Genomic DNA, 21,199 nt, shown 5'->3' with positions numbered 1-21,199 from the left:
TTCTTAGGATATTGGATAAAACTGGAAAGACCAGTATTTATTGCCCATCCCTCGGTGCCTTGAGGAATTAACAGGGAACTGGAGTTATGTGTAGGCCCAAGTCAGGTAAGGGTGGCAGCTTCCCTTCCCTGAAAGACATTAGTGAACCAGTTGGGTTTTCACACCAATCCAGCATGGTTTCTGATGCCCGCCCAGATTACCAGATTTATTAAATTAAATTTCACAGCTTGCCATGGTGGGAATTGAACTCATGAACACCGCAATCACTAGGCTACTGTACTTATCAATGAGGATTTTGAAATCAATGCACTGAGAGATGGGAGCCTGTGGCAACAAATGAAATTAAAGAATGCATTTTATAACTATATTACTTGAATATAAATAGCGTTACCTTCAAATATTTGTGCTTTCTCCTTATCCAACAACTTAAAATTTCCCACTAATCCAAATTTACGTCTCTTAACCTGCCGGAAAATGTCTGGTATCAGGTTTCTCTTCCGATCCATTGCTGCAAGGAAAAAAAATGAAAAAGATAGCAATTGAAACATTGCACAGTAAAATATACCGTATCTGTAATGTCATTTTCAAAGTGCAGCATAATTTGCTCCTAATGACCATCCATAATACATCATGTGCTAATTAATACAATTCAACCTGCTCTACAAGAACTTGAGCCATTTCACCTAAATAACTTGCATTTATACAGCAGTTTTCACGACCTCCAGATGTCCCAAAGCGTTTTACAGCCAATAAAGTACTTTTGAAGTGTAGACACTGTTGTAATGTAGGAAATGCAGTCGCCAATTTGCACATAACAAGCTCCCACAAACAGCAATGTGATAATGACCAGATAATCTGTTTTTAGTAATGTTGGTTGAGGTATAAATATTGGGCAGAACATCAGGGAGAACTTCCCTGCTCTTCTTCCAATAGTGTCCGTGGGATCTGTTACATTCACCCGAGGGAGTTGTTGAAAAGACGTTAGACAGAGCAGCACTCCCTCAGCACTGCATTGGGAGAATCAGCCTGGATTATGAGCTCAAGTCCCGGCAGTGGGACTTGAATCCACAACCTTCTGGCTCAGAGGATACAATAAGAAACACAAGTAAATGCCATCTCCAGTTGGACCAGAGTGGAAGCGGTGAAGTTGTCACATGGCATCTCATTAATGACAGTCACAGTTCACAATAAGGGGTCGGCCATTTAGGACTGAGATGAGGAGGCACTTCTTCACTCAGAGGGTGGTGAATCTTTGGAATTCTCTGTCCCAGAGGGCTGTGGAGGCTCAGTCTGAGTATATTCAAGACAGAGAGCGATAGATTTTTGGATATTAAGGTAATCAAGGGAAATGGGGATAGTGCAGGAAAGTGGAGTTGAGGTAGAAGATCAGCCATGATCTCATTGAATGGTGGGACAGGCTCCAGGGGCCGTACGGCCTACTCCTAATTCTTATGTTCTTGTGACAACAAAGCATTATTTGCTCCTGACCAACAATCTGACTGTGAAGTTTACTTGAAATGACAGGGGTGGCCCACAACAGGCCGCGCTGCCCCCCGCCCCGCGGGCCTGAACCCGCCTCTCCTTTCACCCGATGCCCCTGTGAAGGAGAGTCGGCCGTTCGCACCTTCCCCGAGTGCCCCGGCCTGTGTCAGCCCCGGGCCAGTAGGCGAGCAGCTTCTCCTCCCCGACCACAACAGCGAGACACGCAATCTCCCCGCGACACCCGCCGGCACGACTGGATGACGTCAGTTGTGCACCGCTAAATGCTGCCCGGCCCAGAGTGGGAATTGTTCATTTCCATCTGTAATCCAACACGCAAACAAAACCGGAAACCAAAACCCTCGCCTGGCATTATGTAAATGGTCTATTTGACGGTGTAGACATTTAACTATGTTTGTTTCCTCCCCAACAGTTAAGCATTGGCCGATCTTGTACGGGAGTGGGACACACCGTGTTTGGCGGGGCGGATGTTCCGGGCGGAAGCTGAAGGCGGTGGCGCTCGGGTTGTCCGCTCAGTGGCGGCGGGAGGCGCCATTTCTCCCCGTGTGTCCGAGCGACTGTCCGGCGGCGCCCTGCTCCATTTCCCGGTGAGGGGGGAAAGGCCCCGTTACCGTGTTCAAGCTGGAAGCGCGAGTTTGTGTGTCCTCTCTCTTCCCCCACTTCTAGTCAATGAAGCCGTCCCAGGGCCTCGGGGAACAGGCTCCGCCGCCGCCACTGCTTCTTCACAGACCCGGGAGCACAGGCCTGTTGGAGCAAAAGGGGCCGCGGCCTCTCCGCGGCTGAAAGGCCCCGAAAGGAAGCGGTCTGGGTGTGTCTGAGAGAGAGAGAAAGTGTGTGCGGCGGCGGCGGACGGCGATTTAACCCGCGCCTCCGGCGATGGCGCCTTTCTGAAATCCAACCCCGACTCCCGCCATTTCTGCTCGGGGGAGGTTAGTGTTGGGCGAGCGGGACAAGTGCGGCCAACAAACACTCCCACTGCCGGCCCGGGGGCTGCTCGGCCAACAATGGCCCCCTCGACCACTGCAATATTCTCCCGCCCAGTGGCTGGTTTTAGCGGTGAACTCACTCCCTCCCCCCCCCCGCTTGAACCTTTGCCCAAACCCATTTGCCGTGGGATTCTTGCAGCCAGCAGAGAGAGTGAGTGAGGAGAGAGACTTTCATCCCATCAGCCACGGCTCGATTTGATCTCAGATCCGAGAAGTGAAAGGCCAGTGTCTATAAACTCACTATATCATCTGGTTTTTAAACTTGGAAGTCAGTTTTCTTTTAACTGTTCTTTGAAATTGTAGGGATTGTTGTTCTGGCTGTGTTGCTTTGTCATAACACCGATCCTTTATAGCTATGCAGCCTGTAATTGTCTCACATTTTGAAATTAAAAGGTTTTGTTGATCTTGATGTAGTTCCTGGACATGGTTTTCTCAGAATTGTATGGCATTTTTTTTTTTAAGTTGCAACCTGGGATTTTGCCAAATTTTCTGGTTTAAAAAGGTGACAACTCTCCTGTAAATAAGTCAATAAATAACATTTGGCAAATAATGGTTGTGTTTGTTTCTTGGCAGCAAGTAATGAATCATCTGGTGATCTAGTCACTATACAGAAGTAGAGAAAGTGCTATTGCTGTTAATCTTAGCCACGCCATTTAACAAATGGATGGCCCTTATATAAAAAGTGCAAACTGGTTCGCACTCGCTGTGCTCACGCATGAAGCATTGCCACTTGGGCGAACTATTTCTCAGTCTGCTAGCATGTACTCCGTAACCACTCATTGCATTTAGTAGAAGAGGGGAAGAGAATTGGAAGTGGAGGTTGTCCTGAGTTCCTCATTAATTGTAAAAGGGAAGAAAAGTGTTGTGGCTTCAGCACTGTATTTTAACTGTTGTACTAATTTGTTTACTAATTGATCTGTTGTTTTTTTAAAAAAAAAGTTACATTCCCATAGTGTAAACCAGTTGATTGAATTTATGAAACTGATATCGGCAGAAGAAGAAAAGGCACGTGACTGCTGAAACAATTCTTTATAAACAATAACAAATATTAATTGGTTGAGCTAGTTATTGATAGGGAGATTAATATTTTTCTTAAATAAAAACAGAAAATGCTGAAAACACTCAGCATCGATGGAGAGCAAGAAACTGAGTTAATGTTTCAGGTCGATGACCTTTCAATAGAATTGTTTTTAATCCAAGCTGAGCCAGCATTTGGGATGCTATATTTGATCTCCAACCCTGAAAATTAGTTCCCATTCCTGATCACTATCCAGCAACCAATATTGGAAAGTGTATCTTGGATGACAGGATTGAGCATGACTGTCCATGTTCAAATAGCCTGTTGAAACTCACTGCCTAGGCTTGCGTGTGAAGAATGCCCAGTCAGAGTGAGGGGCCAGAGGGCAGCCATTAGCAGAGGAACATTAGCCCAACAAAATTCAGCACCTTTAGGGAAAAAAACTGCCCAAGAAAAATAGTTTACTGATATCAAAATTCCACCAATTATCACTGAAGCAAAAATGCACCGTCTTGGTAATATTTCTGGAACATTAACTAGTTGCACCTCCACAGAGCTAGGACCAATATCCTCGTGGGGGTGGGGGGTTGCTAATGCTGTTGGGGAAGGTTTAAACTAGCTTGGCAGGGGGATGGGAACCCGAGAATAGATTCTGCAGGGAGGGGAGTAAAGCTGGAATTGGAAAGCAAAAACGTAGAAAGTGAATTTGAAGGATAGGAATCAAGCAGGGAAAAATGGTTTAAAAAAAAAAATTAAAGCTCTTTGTCCAAATGGACGTAGCATTCATAACAAAATAAATGAGTTGACGACACAAATAGATACAAATGGGTATGACCTGGTAGTCATTACAAAGACGTGGTTGCAAGGTGACCAGGACTGGGAACTAAATATTCAGGGGTATTTTACAATTTGGAGGGACAGACTGAAAGGAAAAGGAGATGGGGTAGCTCTGTTAATAAAGGACGAGATCAGTGCATTATTGAGAAATGATATTGGCTCGGAGGATCAAGATGTTGAATCAGTTTGGGTGGAAATGAGGAATAATAAAAGGAAAAAGTCGCTGGTGGGTGTAGTCTATAGGCCCCTTAACAGTAGCTACAATAGCAGTAGTTTGGAGTATAAATCGAGAAATAATGGAGGCTTGTAATAAAGGGACGGCAATAATCATGGGTGATTTTAACCTTCGTATTGATTGGACAAAGCAAATTGGCCAGGGTAGCCTTGAGGAGGAGGACATCGAGTGATCTGGGATAGTTTCCTTGAACAATAGGATGTGGAACCAACCAGGGAGCAGGCTCTCTTAGATCTGGTACTGTGAAATGAGGCAGGATTAATAAATGATCTCGTAGTAAGGGATCCTCTAGGAATGAGTGACCATAACATGGTTGAATTTCGAATTCAGTTGGAGGGTGAAAAAGCTTAAATAAAGGGAGACCACAAAGGTGAGAGCAGAGTTGGCTAAAGTGGATTGGGAAAATAGACTAAAAGTATGGGATGGCGTATGAGCAGTGGCAGACATTTAAGGAGATATTTCATAACTCGCAATAAAAATATATCCCAATGAGAAGGAAAGACTAAGAGAAGGGATAACCATCTGTGGCTAGCTAAGGAAATAAGGGATGGTATCAAATTGAAAACAAGGGCATACAATGTGGGAGGCCAGAGGATTGGGAAATTTTGAAAAGCCAGCAAAGAACGACTTAAAAAAAATGATAAAACATGAAATATAAAAACAGATTGTAAGAGTTTCTACAGGTGCATAAAAAGAAAAAGAGTGGCTAAAGTAAATGTTGGTCCCCTAGAGGATGAGACGAGGGAATAGGGAAATGGCAGAGACGTCGAACAAATATTTTGTATCGGTCTTCACGGCCGAAGACACTCAAAACATCCCAATAGCGTATAATTAAGGGACTATAGGGAGCCTGGACCTGATGGCTTGCATCCTAGGGTCTTAAAAGAAGTGGCTGCAGAGATAGTAGATGCATTGGTTGCAATCTATCAAAATTCCCTGGATTCTGGGGCGGTCCCAGTGGATTGGAAAACTGCAAATGTAACTCCCCTATTTAAAAAAGGAGGCAGACAGAAAGCAGGAAACTATAGACCAGTTAGCCTAATATCTCATTGCAGAAAATGCTGGAGTCCATTATTAAGGAAGCATTTAGCGGGACATTTGGAAAAGCATAATTCAATCAAGCAGAGTCAGCATGGTTTATGAAAGGGAATTCATGTTTGACAAATTTGTTGGAATTCTTTGAGGATGTAATGAGCAGGGTGGATAAGAGGAAACTAATGGATGTGTATTTGGATTTCCAGAAGGCATTCGATAAGGTGCCACATAAGAGGTCACTGCACAAGATAAAAGTTCACGGGGATGGGGGGTAATATATTAGCATAGATAGAGGATTGGCTCACTAACAGAAAACAGAGAGTCGGGATAAATGGGTCATTATCCGGTTGGCAAACAGTGACTAGTGGGGTGTCGCAGGGATTGGTGCTGGGGCCTCAACTATTTACAATCCAAATTAATCACTTGGATGAAGGGACTGAGTGTAATGGAGCCAAGTTTGCTGATGATACAAAGATGGGTGGGAAAGCAAATTGTGAGGAGGACACAAAAAAATCTGCAAAGGGATATAGACAGGCTGAGTGAGTGGGTAAAAATTTGGCAGATGGAGTATAATGTGGGAAAATGTGAGGTTATCCACTTTTGCAGAAATAATAGAAAAGCAAATTATAATTTAAATGGAGAAAAAATGCTGCAGTACAGAAAGACCTGGGGGTCCTTGTGCATGAAACACAAAAAGTGAGTGTGCAGGTACAGCAAGTCATCAGGATGGCAAATGGAATATTGGCCTTTATTGCAAGGGGGATAGAGTATAAAAGCAGAGAAGTCCTGCTACAACTGTACAGGGTATTGGTAAGGCCACACCTGGAGTACTGTGTACATTTTTAGTCTCCGTATTTAAGAAAGGATATACTTGCATAGGAGGCTGTTCAGAGAAGGTTCACTCGGTTGAATCTGGAGATGAGGGGGTTGACTTATGAAGATAAGTAGGTTGGGCCTGTACACATTGGAATTCAGAAGAATGAGAGGTGATCAAAATATATAAGATAATGAGGGGGCTCGACAAGGTGGATGCAGAGAGGATATTTCCACTCATACGGGAAACTAAAACTAGGGTACATAGTCTCAGAATAAGGAGCTGACCATTTAAAACTGAGATGAGGAAGAATTTCTTCTCGGGGTTGTAGATTTATGGAATTCTCTGACCCAGAGAGCAATGGAGGCTGGGTCATTGAATATATTTAAGGCAGAGATAGACAGATTTTTGAGCGATAAGGAAATAAAGGGTTATGGGAAGTGGGCAGAGAAGTGGAGCTGAGTCCATGATAAGATCAGCCATGATATTGAATGGCGGAGCAGGTTCGAGGGGCCAAATGGCCGACTCCTGCTCGTATTTCTTATGTACTGCAGGTAAAGGTCACTTGGGTTTCCTTCATGTACTTAATTTACAATCCAATTATTTTGCTGTTGTGGTTCAGAGGTAGACATGATTAGAATTTGGTACAAACCAAAATAAATACAGTTTAGCAAATTAAAATTCTTTTGTGAGTTGTAACAGATGGGGTACTGCAAGGATTGGTACTGGGGCCTCTGCTATTTACAATCTATATTAATAGAAAATAGGTGCAGGAGTAGGCCATTCGGCCCTTCGAGCCTGCACCGCCATTCAATGAGTTCATGGTTGAACATGCAACTTTAGTACCCCATTCCTGCTTTCTCACCATACCCCTTGATCTCTCGAGTAGTAAGGACTACATCTAACTCCTTGGATGAGGGGACCGAGTGTAATGTAGCCAAGTTTGCTGACGATACAAAGTTAGATAGGAAAGTAAGCTGTGAGGAGGACACAAAGAGGCTGCAAAAGGAGTTACGTTAAGTGATTGGGCAAGAACATGACAGATGGACTATAATGTGGAGAAGTGTGAAGTTATCCACTTTAGTAGGAAAAATAGAAAAACAGTATATTTTAAATGGTGAGAGACTGGGAAATGTTGGTATTCAGAGGGACCTGGGTGTCCATGTACACGGATCACAGAAAGTTAACAAGCAGGTACAGCAAGCAATTAGGAAAGCAAATGGTATGCTAGCCTTTATTACAAAGGGAATGGAGTACAAGAGTAAAGCAGTCTTATTATATAGGGTCGCGGTGAGTCCACATTGGAGTATTGTGTACAGTTTTGGTCTCCTTACATAAGGAAGGATATACTTGCCATGGAGGGAGTGCAATGAAGGTTCAACAAACTGATTCCTGGGAAGTAGAGACATTGAGTAGAATAGGCCTATCCCTAGAGTTTAGAAGAATGAGAGGTGATTTCGTTGAAACATATCAATACATTCTTGAAGGGCCTGACAGGGGTATATGCGGGGAGGATGTTTCCCTTGGCTGGGGAGACTAGAACCAGGGGTCACAGTCTCAGAATAAGAGGTCGGCCTTTTTGGGATTGAGATGAAGAGAAATTTTTTCACTCAGAGTTGTGAATCTTTTGAATTCTCTACCCCAGAGGTCTGTGGATGCTCAGCTGTTGAGTATATTCAAGGCAGAGATAGATAGATTTTTGGATATTAAGGGAATCAAAGGATATGGGGATCGGGCGGGAACGTGGAGTTGAGGTAGAAGATCTTATTGAATGGCGGAGCAGGCTTGAGAGGCAGAATGGCCTACCCTTGCTCCTATTTCTTGCATTAAATGCAAAACAGATCTAGGTCCTTTGTTGTGACTGAATAATTTTGCCTCTTGCTGTTCATGAACACTTGTAGCACGAGATTTCACTGTCATGATTTTTCAAAATTCCTATTCATTTATATCTGACGTTACTTGTTACTGACAAACATCTTGTACATCATTTACATGCACATTTGTTCTTGACTAATTTCTTGACACAGCAGTTAGAACTGAGAGACAGCACAATTAAAATCTTTACAAAAGTTTAGTAGCGTTCACTGAAAAATAAGCAACTCGTTATTTTTACTACAATTTTAACCTTGGATGTTTCTCGAGGTTAAAATCTAATTGTACGTAACTCTCAACAAAAATATATTCCAGTGAGAAGGAAAGACTTTAAGAGAAGGGAGGACCATCCGTGGCTAACTAAGGAAGTAAGGGATGGAATCAAATTGAAAAACAAAGGCATACAAAGTGGCCAAGATTAGTGGGAGGCCAGAGGATTGGGAATTTTTAAAAAATCAGCAAAGGACGACTACAAAAATAATAGAGAGAAGATGGATTATGAGAGTAAACTAGCAAGAAATATAAAAACAGATAGTAAGAGTTTCTACAGGTATCTAAAAAGGAAGAGAGTAGCTAAAGTAACCGTTGGTCCCTTGGAGGATGAGACTGGGGAATTAGTAATTGGAAACAGGGAAATGGCAGAGACTGAACAAATATTTTGTATCTGTCCTCATTGTAGAAGACACTAAAAACATCCCAGTAATTGATAATCAAGAGGCTATAGGGAAGGGGAACTTAAAACAATCATTATTAGTAAAGAAAAAGTACTCAGTAAAATAATGGGACTAAAGGTGGGCAAGTAGCCTGGACCTGATGTCTTGCATCCTAGGGTCTTAAAAGAAGTGGCTGCAGAGATCGTGGATGCATTGGTTGTAATCTACCAAAATTCCCTGGATTCTGGAGAGGTCCCAGTGGATTGGAAATCCGCAAATTAACGCCCCTATTTAAAAAAGGAGGGAGACAGAAAGCAGGAAACTATAGACCAGTTAGCCAACATCTGTCGTTTGGAAAATGCTGGAGTCCATTATTAAGGAAGCAGTAGCAGGACATTTGGAAAAGCATAGTACAGTCAAGCAGAGTCAGCATGGTTTTATGAAAGGGAAATCATGTTTGACAAATTTGCTGGAATTCTTTGAGGATGTAACGAGCAGGGTGGAAAAGGGGGAACCAGTGGATGTGATGTATTTGGATTTCCGGAAGGCATTTGATAAGGTGCCACATAAAAAGTTACTGCACAAGATAAGAGCTCATGGGGTTGAGGGTAATATATTAGCATGGATAGAGGATTGGCTAACTAACAGAAAACAGAGAGTCTGGATAAATGGGTCATTTTCCGGTTAACAAACAGTAACTAGTGGGGTGCCACAAGGATCGGTGCTGGGTCCTCAACTATTTACAATCTATATTAATGACTTGGATGAAGGGACCGAGTGTAATGTAGCCAAGTTTGCTGACGATACAAAGATGGGTGGGAAAGCAAATTGTGAGGAGGACACAAATAATCTGCAAAGAGATACAGACAATCTAAGTGAGTGGGCAAAAATTTGGCAGATGGAGTATAATGTTGGAAAATGTGAGGTTATCCACTTTGGCATGAAAATTAAAAAAGCGAATTTTTATTTAAATGGATAGAGATTACAAAATGCTACAGTACAGAGAGACCAGGGGGTCCTTGTGCATGAAACACAAAAAGTTAGCATGCAGATACAGCAAGTAATCAGGAAGGCAAATGGAATGTTGGCCTTTATTGCAAGGAGGGTAGAGTATAAAAGCAAAGAAGTCCTGCTACAACTGTCCAGGATATTGGTGAAACCACACCTAGAGTACTGCGTACAATTTTGGTCTCCTTATTTATACATTGTAGGCAGTTCAGAGAAGGTTCACTCGGTTGATTCCTGAGATGAAGGAGATGACTGATGAAGAAAGGTTGAGCAGGTTGAGCCTATACTCATTGGAGTTTAGAAGAATGAGAGGTGATCTTATTGAAACATACCAGATTCTGAGGGGTCTTGACAGGGTAGATGCAGAGAGGATGTTTCCACTCGTGGGGGAATCTAGAACTAGGGGCCATAGTTTCAGAATAAGGGGTCGCCCATTTAAGCAGAGATGAGGAGAAACTTTTCTCAGAGGGTTGTGAATCTGGAATTCTCTGCCCCAGAGAGCTGGGGTCATTGAATCTATTTAAGGTGGAGATACCCAGATTTTTGAGCGATAAGGGAGTGAAGGGTTATGGGGAGCGGACAGGGAAGTGGAGCTGAGTCCAAGGTCAGATCAGCAATGATCTTAGTGAATGACGGAGCAGGCTCGAGGGGCCGTATGGCCTACTGCTCCTATTTCTTATGTTGGCATTTATAGTAGGACTAAAATATGTTAGCAATAATGCCTCCTTGTATATTTTTTAAAAAGCACAGTTCCACAGACAACATCAGCCGTCTAGTACCTTGTCCAGGATGCCATATGTCAGGAGACAATCTGACAATTGGGGGGAAGGGGAGAAAGGAGCAAGGGTTGTATTATGGTGGAGCCTGTTCCTATCCCCTTTCAAGTGCAGGGGTCATCGCTAGCAATCAGAAGTAGGGGCCAATTGTAACCTCACCCCTCATAAACTAATCCAGCACAAGGACCCTCCTGGTCTGTTTGCCTCAGTACCACAACACATGATACATGATGCTACGTATAAGTTACACTAAATTCTACCGGATGGAAAATATGTAACAAGTTGATATTTAAGGAAATGGCAAATGATTAATGCTGAGCCGCATTATATTCTGTTTTTTTAGGGACAAAGTATGCGTGATTGACACTAATTTTGATTATCGGGTGGAGTATGATGAGGATTTGTGAATGGTCCAAAAATTGATGTGTAAAAAATCTGCAGTGAGATCCTTATTACTAAAATTAATTGCATGTCAGAAGGCCGTGCCAGGAGCAAGGATGTGGGATTGAGTCTGAACAATATACTAGTAAGACCACACTTTCAATATTGGATTAACTTTGGTCACCAAAGGGAGCAGAGGAGAGCGACAAAGATGATCAATACCAGCTCATCAGGCCAAGGAGGTAAGATTAGTGAGAATGAAAGGACACGTGTTTTGAAGGAAATACTTGCACGGCCCGTTACCGAGCCTGGTGCTATATGCAGCAATAAATAATTTTTAGCAAAGGAATCTGGACAACGATGTGAGGCACACAGGGCAAGTTGGTGATAGGTCTTGTCATCTGAGGGAGGGGGTGTGAAGGAACTGGAGGACATCGATGCACAGGATCCGACTGCAGCACTCCAGACCGAGAGTATGAATGGTGCACTGGGCCTAAACTCAAGCAACACAAAGTTTATGAAGTGTGTGTACAAACCTATTGATTGGATTAAGATCACACTCACCACTCAGCTGCACGTTCTATTCACACACTATCGAGTGATGGGAAACATCAGGAGTCACTCCTTGAAGTGTATTCCCATTGCTGACTGTCATGCAGGATCATAGACTGCAGCTCCCCTGATCAATATCCGCACCATATTGTAACTGCGCACCCATGTCCCGATGGGTTGGGGGGATAGACCAGTTGGGCTGAGTGGCCTGTTTCCGTGATGTAACTGGTGGATCAAATGTCCTTTTTTGTATTCAGTGCAGAATATTTAAAAGTTCCATTCTGCCAGTACAGTCTTAATTCAGATTATCTGGTTATTCAAATTTTTTTAGTGCAAAAAAGACTAAGCAGATTATAATCATTAGGAATTTATTGCTTTAATACAAATACACTGAGTTTTAAATTCAATTTTATTTTTGAAACAGTCACCTGTTTTTCTTAGACGTTGCCATTAAGTATGATGCAGGGAAGAGGAATTTTTGTATCCATGGAATTTTGAGAGAGGCATTACAACATTGTTGACTTTGCTACAAGGTAGTTCAGTGTATTTACATAATCATTTCAATTGACTTTATGCCAGTGTTTTAAATATATTTATTGTCCTCACCATTGTTTTAGAGGTGAATATAAAATACACTGCTTTGTGTAAAATATACATTTGATACCTAGGTGTGTGTCTACTTGATCAGTTTAAATGTATCGTTTATCTCTGGTCCTGGTAGAAATGATTAGGAGAGTCCAACCCATTTTTCTCCCTCCTCTCTTGACTCACTCAAGCTGGGACACAGTTCCACAAGTACCCAAGTGGCCATTCTTCAAGTCTGAGCATAGACAGTGAGTGCCGGCAGGCTATTTGACTGCAGCAGGACATTGGATGGCAATCAGGTGCCCTGGCTGATTATTTTTCTTTCCTCCTTCCTTGCCCAGAGACAGTGAAGCCAACTGTTGCACCTAGGTCAACGCACTCAGCATTGACTGTGAATCGAATGTGGGAGTTTATGGTCACTGCTTAGTTACATACTGCCTTTACCAACTGAGCCACTGAAAGATGCACAGTCTAGACTAAACATGTCCCATAATATTGGTAGTTTCTGTCGATTATATTTCACCTGTTGATTTTTGTACATTTTTTTGCAGGCTTTCTTTTATTAAATCAAAAAGCGTGAAGCTATGGATCAGCACTTCAATACCAGTAGGGAATCGTCCAGGGGAGTCTTTAAACGAAAAGCAGATGATATACAAGAGAGTCAGATTAAGCTACTGCGGGCGGACACTGATAAACAATGCACGTCACACACAAACAGAAACAATGACAACAAATATGAACTTGCCCTCCCAGTGCAGCCAGACTGTTACGACAAGAACTTTCCTGATTACAGGCAGCCTGTCGAGATCGGCTGCTTCTCCTTGGATTCCCGTCGCCAGCTCTTTAATGATGCCCGGCAGCTGAAATACTGCGTGGAGCCCACCAGTAAGAACCCCAATTTCAATCTGCGAGACGGTTACAAAGACAGATATATCAAAAGGAACGATAACGTTAAGGAAAAGCTGGACCACATCCTGAAGTGGATATTACTGAACAAACACAAATTCCCCATGCTGTCGGGGGAAGACAAATCACCTGCTCTGACAAAGTAAGTTGTGGCATTTCGCTTTTTAATTCTGTTAAATAGTAAAATAATATATTTGTAGTCTAGGTTTATGATGCGTAAAACTATCCATTTCACTTCCCTTTTTTTTTAAAATCACATGAATTTTCCACTTATAGAATAGAATCGTAGAAATTTACAGCACAGAAGGAGGCCATTTCGGCCCATCATGTCCGCATCTGCCGACAAAGCTATCCAACCTAATCCCACTTTTCAGCTCTTGGTCCATGGCCCTGTAGGTTACGGCACTTCAAGTGCATATCCAAGTACTTTTTAAATGTGGTGAGGGTATCTGCCTCTACCACACTTTCAGGCAGTGAGTTCCAGAACCTCACCACCGTCTGGGTGAAGAAATTTCCCCTCAAATCCCTTCTAAACATTCTACCAATTACTTAAAATCTATGCCCCCTGGTTGTTGATCCCTCTGCTAAGGGAAATAGGTCCTCCCTAGTTACTCTGTCTAGGCCCCTCATAATTTTACACACCTCAATAAGGTCTCTCCTCAGCCTCCTCTGTTCCAAAGAAAACAAGCCCAGCCTATCCAATCTTTCCTCATGTGGACTGGAACACTTTCTATTTCAGACACCCATCATCATCAGCCAGCGCTGTGCAGTTAATAGCAGAGTGAAGTTCCTTCGATTCTGCCCCGACCATATCCTCAGTTTCAACCTCAAGAGCATGCCCCAAATGCACACCAGCCACGGAGTGAAAGTGCCGGTTTATTGCTGAATCAGGGCCACCAGGAAATGATCACGCTCATTTTAAATACGGCCCTTACTATCAGCTAGGATCCATTTGAGCCCAGGTCCAGGGCGAAAAACCAAATCCTGGCCTATTACGCCATCCCATTCCCCCAGTCAGGAAATACATGCAGGTGTAACATTTCTAATGATACAGATGTTTATTTCATTATGTCTGTAAATGGAAAACATCACTTTGAAGAAACCTAATTTGTTTTCTGGCAGGAACTGTATGATACTTTGTGGCTGTATGCATTTACGATGGAGTAGTCTTTTAATAATGAATATGGTCTTGACTTCCCGACTTTCTCTCCCTTGCCTTTACGTTTCAATGGTACCTGAGACACTTTGTCGATAGATGAACAAAATAAAATCAACGGAGGGAAAAACTGAACCACTGATTCCTCATATTTAACAATCATTTCCACACCAGACAGATTGATGAATACACATATGTGATTGAGGTCAACAAGTTGTATAAAACAGTCCTAAATGACTCAAACAATATTTTCTAAAATAGACATTGATATTCCACTGACCAGAGGGGGGGCTTTTTACTCCTCGACTTTTACTTTTCAATTTTTCCCTCCATTGGTTTTATTTACAATGTCAATGCTCCACCCCACATAAGAAATAGGAATCGGTCATTTGGCCCCTCGAGCCTGCTCCGTCATTCAATAAGATCATGGCTGATCTGATTTTGGCCTCAACTCCACTTCCCCGCCTGCTCCCCTATTAAAAAATATATAGAAGCAAATAAAATGGCATTACAGTACATAAGAACATAAGAAATAGGAGCAGGAGTAGGCCATTCGGCCCCTCGAGCCTGCTCCGCCATTCAATAAGATCATGGCTGATCTGATCATGGACTCAGCTCCACTTCCCTGCCCGCTCCCCATAATCCTTTATCGTTTAAGAAACAGTGCTCTGGCCTTTAAAAAAAATCTGACTGGGGTCCTTGATTTAAGTCTCAATAGTCTGCCGTTTATCCTATTGCGGTGGATAAAAAGAGAATCATATCTTAAGAGGAGGAGTAAGCAGGCAATTGTGCACATTCCATGCCAGACTATTACAGTATGCATCTTTGGATAGCCCTGGCTGTTTGGCAATGGAAATGGACATCACCCAAACGGACCAGCAGTGTGTTTAAAGGAGAAGGATCTCTACCAGTTGCTCTTCCATGTGTGTTTGTGTTTTGCTGGTGTGAGACATTGTCCATTTTTACTTGCAGTCAGCTGCACACAGACTTCATCACATGGAGAGGACACCTGACAAAGATTCTCACCACCCCATATGAGAACCGGGAGGGCTGGCTGATGGCGGTGACCCGGTTTAATGGAACTTATTACATGAGTGAGGTGGAGACAGAAGAAGCCAGGCGGCAGAGAGAGCAGCGGACCGAAATGCAGGAGGAATTGATGTATGGAGGGTATAAGTTTGAGCAGTACTTGTGTGCAGGTGAGAGATTTGTCCAAAACTTTCATTGCTTTGGCCCAGACCGATGTCAGATCAAAGGAGTGTAATGATCAGATGAAATTAGTTAAGGAAACGTTACCTTTTCAGCAGCTAATTGACTTTGTGTCAATTGCCATAACCTCAAAGAGCTACAAGCACACTCAGCCTATAAATAACCGATAAAGTTAACGTTGCCATTAATCACCCACTGCACTAGTAATGTGACTAAGGTCACTAGCTTATTTAATGTGTTGATAGCCATAAGCCATACGCTATGGGGGGAAATTGCATTTATGCATTGAATGCTCTTAATAATTTCACATTTCTCCTGCGCTGCACCACCTATAGTTATCAGTGTTTCAGTCCTGCATTATAAAGCTCGAGAGTGTCTCCAGCCACAAGCAAGTTTGAAAGGACATAATCTATAATTGTGTCGCTGGGTGTTTTTCGCAGTACACGTGGACACAGAATGAAATGTTCCCACCATCGCACTTTATTGAAATCCTAACCAAGGCTAGTGCATAGCCAATCTAATTTGAAGGATAAAGAGATTACATTTGTAACTCTGAACTGAATAGTAGCTGTGGTCGCTGTTGTTTGTCTGTGAAAAAGCTGAACAAATATCTGTTCGGAACAGAACTCGAGGTTATAAAGATAAGCACAGATAGAAGTATACCAATTCCTCACAGAATTCCCCAAATAATTACTGAGAGCCCATACTATCAAAGAATAGAGGTGTTTTGTTTGTAGTTGTCTGGTTTGTACTGGCAATCATTCCTTAAATCTTACTTGTTATAGACCAATAAAGATCCGGTCTTTGTGGTGTTCGCTGACCTCAGCCAGGGCAGCATCTGAGGCACGGAAATCTGCACATGTGTAGATATTAGCTGATGCCTTCCGTAGTCAAATAGCTGACAACACTCACTGTACAGCCTTATCCCTGAAGAATAGCCACATGAAAAGAAAAATTACTTGTATTCCTGTAATACCTTTCACGACCACCGGAAGTCCCAAAGCACTTTACAGCCACTTAAATACTTTTAAGTGTAGTCACTGTTGTAATGTAGGAAACGCGGCAGCAAATTTGAGCACAGCAAGCTCCCACAAACAGCAATGTGATAACGACCAGATCATCTGTTTTAGTGATGTGATTGAGGGATAAATATTGGCCAGGACACCGGGGATAACTCCTCTGCTCTTCTTTGAAATAGTGCCATGGGATCTTTTACGAGGGCAGATGGGCCTCGGTTTAACGTCTCATCCGAAAGACGGCACCTCTGACAGTGCAGCGCTCCCTCAGCACTACACTGAGAGTGTCAGCCTGGATTTAAATGCTCAAGTCTCTGGAGTGGGACTTGAACCCACGACCTTCTGACTCGGAGGCGAGGGTGCTGCCCACTGAGCCACGACTGACACACATGAATGAAATACTGAAGGCCATCTATTACTCCTCGAATTGTACCCTAGCAAGAGTGAGTGCCATCCCCTCAACGTTTAGGATAAGAAAGTGGAAAATTGACTAATATTCACAGTATTTCTTTCAGACAAACCAGGTGGGAATCCTAACCCAGCAGGTGTGGTAAACACCAACGAAGCATTTTGTTGTGTGGTTCGAACTCGGCTGAACGGCCACTCACTTGTATTCTCTGGTGAGGTGGACTGCAAAGACAACTCTGACCCGAGCTTAAAGGCCCCACAGTGTTATCTGGAGCTAAAGACAAGCAGGGAGATTTACAATCCCAATCAAGAGAGGAGTTTTCATAGGTTGGTAGCTTTTGCCTCCTGCACTTACACGGACGCGGAAATGATCCTCTTGTCAATGCCAGCCTACCTATTGCACATCCAGCTAGTGAACACACTCCCATAAACACCAGCAGGCCACAGCGGCAGGATTGTTTCAGATGCTTGACTGCAGTGGTTTTAGAGAGTCTTACAAATAGTAAATATGCACGTATGTGGTCCGCCACACAGCGATCTCGAGTTGGTGGAATCTGTGCAAGTGGAACTTAACCAGTGCTCTGCTCGGTTTCCCAGACATTTTCAAAATTGGAAATAGTTCATTTTTAAAACAGTAGAATTATGGTACTTTTGGTAATGTATTGATCAAATTTTCAATTGAAGAACATGAAACCACCAACACGGTGTCAGTCACTGCTGTAGGCGGAGACTGGAAGATAGTAACAGGTCAGCACAGAGGCTGATTTATACACAGCCTTGGCTGGAGTCACCCTGTAGAAAGATGGAAGCCAGAGTAAAAAGTCACAATTCACAGAGGGAGAAAGCAACAACTCCGCAGTGAGGAGGCGTTTGTTTAAATGAGTGTGTCCATTGGCTGAATGATCACGAGGGGAAAATACAAGCAAAGCAAACCTCTTTTTAAAAAGAAACAATTTCATTCTCCTCTTCATCATAGTTCACAATAAAAACCTGCTCTTACCTGAATTTGTCTGTGTGCAAATTAAATATGAACTGTTCATTCTGAGGGGGGCAGATCAACCCTCTCGCTATCCCAAGGGACACTGTGGAGACCTTTCTCTGGATCCTCGAATCTAAAGTATGCTTTCTCCATCCTGTAATGCTGTCAGTGGTCTTCGGTGATCATACTACTCCTGTTACTCACACCATTACACAGTTGCCACAGTCCTGTTTTGTGTACAGTGAGGCTGCTGGAACATTAGCTCCAATTGCAAAACGTAACGTTTGCGAAATGGGATGCAGCATCGCAATGCGCACAGCAAAGTCATTTGGAATTTCTGATGATGTCAACTTTGTCTGTGCAGATTTAAACTGATCAAATGGTGGGCACAGTCCTTTCTGCCTGGAGTACCTCGGATAATCGCAGGCTTTAGAGATGACAGTGGGACAGTAGTTTCACTTCAGTCTTTTGAAACAATGAAGATTCATCACCTCGTCAAGGTTTGTGCACAAAAACTCATTCAAAATCATTCTTAAAGTTATGGACTGCCAGCTGTATAATTATTGAGAAGGGGGAATAAAAGATAACCATGGCTTTTACCAGCAACACCCACAGAATTGACAAACATTATTGGAGTAAGCAATTAACAACAGCAACTAACTTGTATTTATATAGCGCCTTTAACATAGTAAAACGTCCCACAGTGTTTCACAGGAATGTTGACAAAAATGTTACACCAAGCCACATCAGGAGAAATCAGGGCAGATGACCAAAAGGTTTTAAGGAGCGTCTTAAAGAAGAAAGAGAGGCGGAGAGGTTTAGGAGGGATATTCCAGAGCTTAGAGCCTAGGCAGCTGGAGGCACGGCCACCGATGGTTGAGCGATTATAATCAGGGATTATATGATCAAGAGGGCCGAATTAGAGGAGCACAGATATCTTGGGTGGGGCGGGGGGGGGGGAGCTGGAGGAGATTACAGAGATAGGGAGGGGCGAGGCCCTGGAGGGATTTGATGGATTAAATGGTAAGCATTGCAGAGGTGCTGAAACAGGAACAGATGAACAAAAATCCTAATCTCCTGAAGCATTGCCCAACGTTCTAGCTAACTTCAGTTACAGGCAGCCAGATATCCCCAATGATAAATCTATCTTTTGGAATTAGCAAGCAAATTGTTCTCGACTGGATTTCCATATCTTCATGTAGTTTCTGCTGCAACTCAGAGTGGGAACAGTCAATTTGTGAAGCCTCACATACCCAACAAAAGCACCTTCTTAAATAATAATATTCTCAACAGTAACTCTGCACTCATTTATTGATCTGGTGCTGAGGCCATCGATCAGTGCAGTTCTGTATAGATGGTAGAAACTGGAACTTGCCAGACATGAGCAAAGTTCTTGTAAGAATCACTGCTTAACATTTGAGCCGAGATCAAATATATTTAAATAAGTTTTGTTATTAAAAAATTCATGCAAAATGGCCATGTGATATAAGGTGATTTCTAATTAGTATGGTGGATATTGCAATAATTTTCTTCTCTAAACCTGGCTGCAGCCTTTTAGTCCAACTTGATCGGTTCCTCAAAGCCTGCCATCGGACCGTGTGCATAAACAGGGTGGGTCTGTTGTCCTTTTGTAGGAGGTGTAATCTTCGAGCTGTTTGAATGAACTACAGTGCTGACCCATTGGAAAATTTCCCTGAGCTGTCCGTACAGACCAGAAGGTCCCACGTTTGATTCTCAGTCCAGAGTAGGGCAGCATTTGGCCTCCGCACTCCAAGGAGAAGATTGGGCCCGATTTTGATTCTCGCTCACGGTGGTCAATTGACCGCAAGACATTAAGTAACTTGGGCAGATGCCACAATTGTGCTAATTGTGTAGAAGCAGTGAGCTGAATGGCCTATTTCTGTATTCCTGGGGTGGGGGTTTCATGTAATAATGTGATTGGTCTTAATTTGATTACTGGAGCAGTGCCTCTCTGTTCATGCCAGACTTCAGATTAAAGACAGTTACATTTTGCTCCCATCTCAAACAGAATGAACGGAATTGCTGGAAGCCTGCAGTCTGTCTAAATTTCTGCAACGCTTTTCTGTCCTTTGTGAAGAAGGTGGTGACCCAAGATGATCACCGGTAGGAATCTATTTAGTTGTCCTTCAGGATTCTGTGAGCCTTTTGTTTTAGTGAGAGGTTACTTCAGTTATTGATAGGGCTTGCGAAAGCACTTACAGACCTATCAAAAAAAGCTTTGCTGTGACTACCCCAATTGCTGTGACTAAGGTAACCATTCAGTCCATTGATTTTAATTCACCAGACTAACACATTATATATTCAGTGTAGGAAAATGTTTAAAACAATCTGTGACTAATGACCTAATCAGGTCAAACCTCAAAACATCTGATTGGCTAAAATTAATAGCGTTCTGAATTTTTGAAGCCAATGGACTGTGTGAGCTGGGGCTGTGTTCAAGAATGAAGACAGAGGTAAACTGGTTAAGTTCTGTAAACAGTTTAAAATAAATAAAAATCTCTAATTAAATAGAATGTATAGAAGGAAAAGGTAACTGGCGAAGGAACAGACAGAATAAATGTAATAGTGGATGGGATAAAATCGATGGTTGAATTAGTACTTATTTTCATTTAAGATGACTTACCAACTTTATAGTTAAAATACTCAAATGGGCGGCGACAGTGCAATATTATTCTCCCCACTTTATTCTCTATCTCCTCCACATATTAATACGGATGGAAGCCCTAAAGACACAGACCTCTCAATAACTGCATACGATTGATTTTCTTGGGTCTAATAAGCTAATATAATTATCAGTTACTGTGCATTGTAATTATGGCTGGTTACTATGGTAAATATATATCTTGTGCAACAGTCAAGTCTCTTTAGAGGCATCAAACATGTCTGCTTTTGTTACCACGGATCTTAATTAAAGCACCACGCCATGTGCCAGGTTAATATCCTCTATTACCGTTACTTTGTCTTAGGATGGTGACCCTTTTCTCCTGGGAACCCGGTAAAGACACTTCATATTCAGTGCACAGGGACCGCACGTATTCCTTCCTACCAGACTGGTATGTGGAAAATATGGTCGTGCAGAAAGGTAACTAGTGCACTGTGGGCGAGAAACAAGCCCATCATCTGACTCAGTGTCGAAGGAAATGTGATGCTGAACTGCTGTTGTTATGTATTTTACAGTTCTGTACAAAGTGACACTTTAAAAATGTACACAGTCCGTCAAAAGAACCTTCATAATAAAAGTTTTATAAAATA

The 21,199-nt window shown here is 42.7% G+C and overlaps 2 protein-coding genes across 12 annotated transcripts in view; one reads left to right on the top strand and one right to left on the bottom strand.

Moving 5' to 3' along the window:
• LOC139280976 (inactive serine/threonine-protein kinase 19-like) overlaps positions 1-2,164 on the bottom strand; it is a 22,953-nt gene extending 20,789 nt beyond the window's left edge. The window contains exons 1-2 of one of the 5 annotated variants that reach the window (XM_070900812.1): positions 1,951-2,164; positions 392-508 (exon numbers count right to left, since the gene is read on the bottom strand). In XM_070900812.1, coding sequence (XP_070756913.1) covers positions 392-508; positions 1,951-2,035 — 202 coding nt within the window. In that variant the 5' untranslated portion in view covers positions 2,036-2,164. The other 4 variants (XM_070900814.1, XM_070900815.1, XM_070900813.1 and 1 more) reach the window with 4 other exon arrangements.
• Positions 1,984-21,199, top strand: dxo (decapping exoribonuclease). Of its 7 annotated transcripts, XM_070900807.1 has the most exons (9): positions 1,988-2,707; positions 11,078-11,357; positions 12,092-12,200; positions 12,804-13,300; positions 15,287-15,513; positions 17,055-17,274; positions 18,291-18,426; positions 19,956-20,050; positions 20,914-21,199. In XM_070900807.1, exons 4-9 carry the CDS (start codon positions 12,837-12,839, stop codon positions 21,035-21,037), a joined length of 1,266 nt encoding a protein of 421 aa, XP_070756908.1. In that variant the 5' UTR covers positions 1,988-2,707; positions 11,078-11,357; positions 12,092-12,200; positions 12,804-12,836; the 3' UTR covers positions 21,038-21,199. The 7 variants fall into 7 exon arrangements, with proteins under 7 accessions (XP_070756909.1, XP_070756911.1, XP_070756908.1 ...); XM_070900806.1 differs by lacking the exon at positions 12,092-12,200 and having other exon boundaries at positions 1,988-2,087; XM_070900804.1 differs by lacking the exon at positions 12,092-12,200.

This window comes from Pristiophorus japonicus, chromosome 15 (genome assembly GCF_044704955.1).
Source record: "Pristiophorus japonicus isolate sPriJap1 chromosome 15, sPriJap1.hap1, whole genome shotgun sequence".
NCBI lineage: Eukaryota > Metazoa > Chordata > Chondrichthyes > Pristiophoridae > Pristiophorus > Pristiophorus japonicus.
The sequence above is the reverse complement of the archived record's forward strand: the minus strand, read 5'-3'. Positions and strand labels throughout refer to the sequence as shown.

Bases quoted from the DNA above. Each gene is read 5' to 3' on its own strand.
- dxo (XM_070900808.1), top strand. From the start codon at position 12,837: ATGGATCAGCACTTCAATACCAGTAGGGAATCGTCCAGGGGAGTCTTT. The intron at 17,275-18,290 runs GTTGGTAGCTTT...TTGTCTGTGCAG, and splicing joins CAAGAGAGGAGTTTTCATAG to ATTTAAACTGATCAAATGGT. The intron at 20,051-20,913 runs GTAGGAATCTAT...ACTTTGTCTTAG, and splicing joins GTGACCCAAGATGATCACCG to GATGGTGACCCTTTTCTCCT.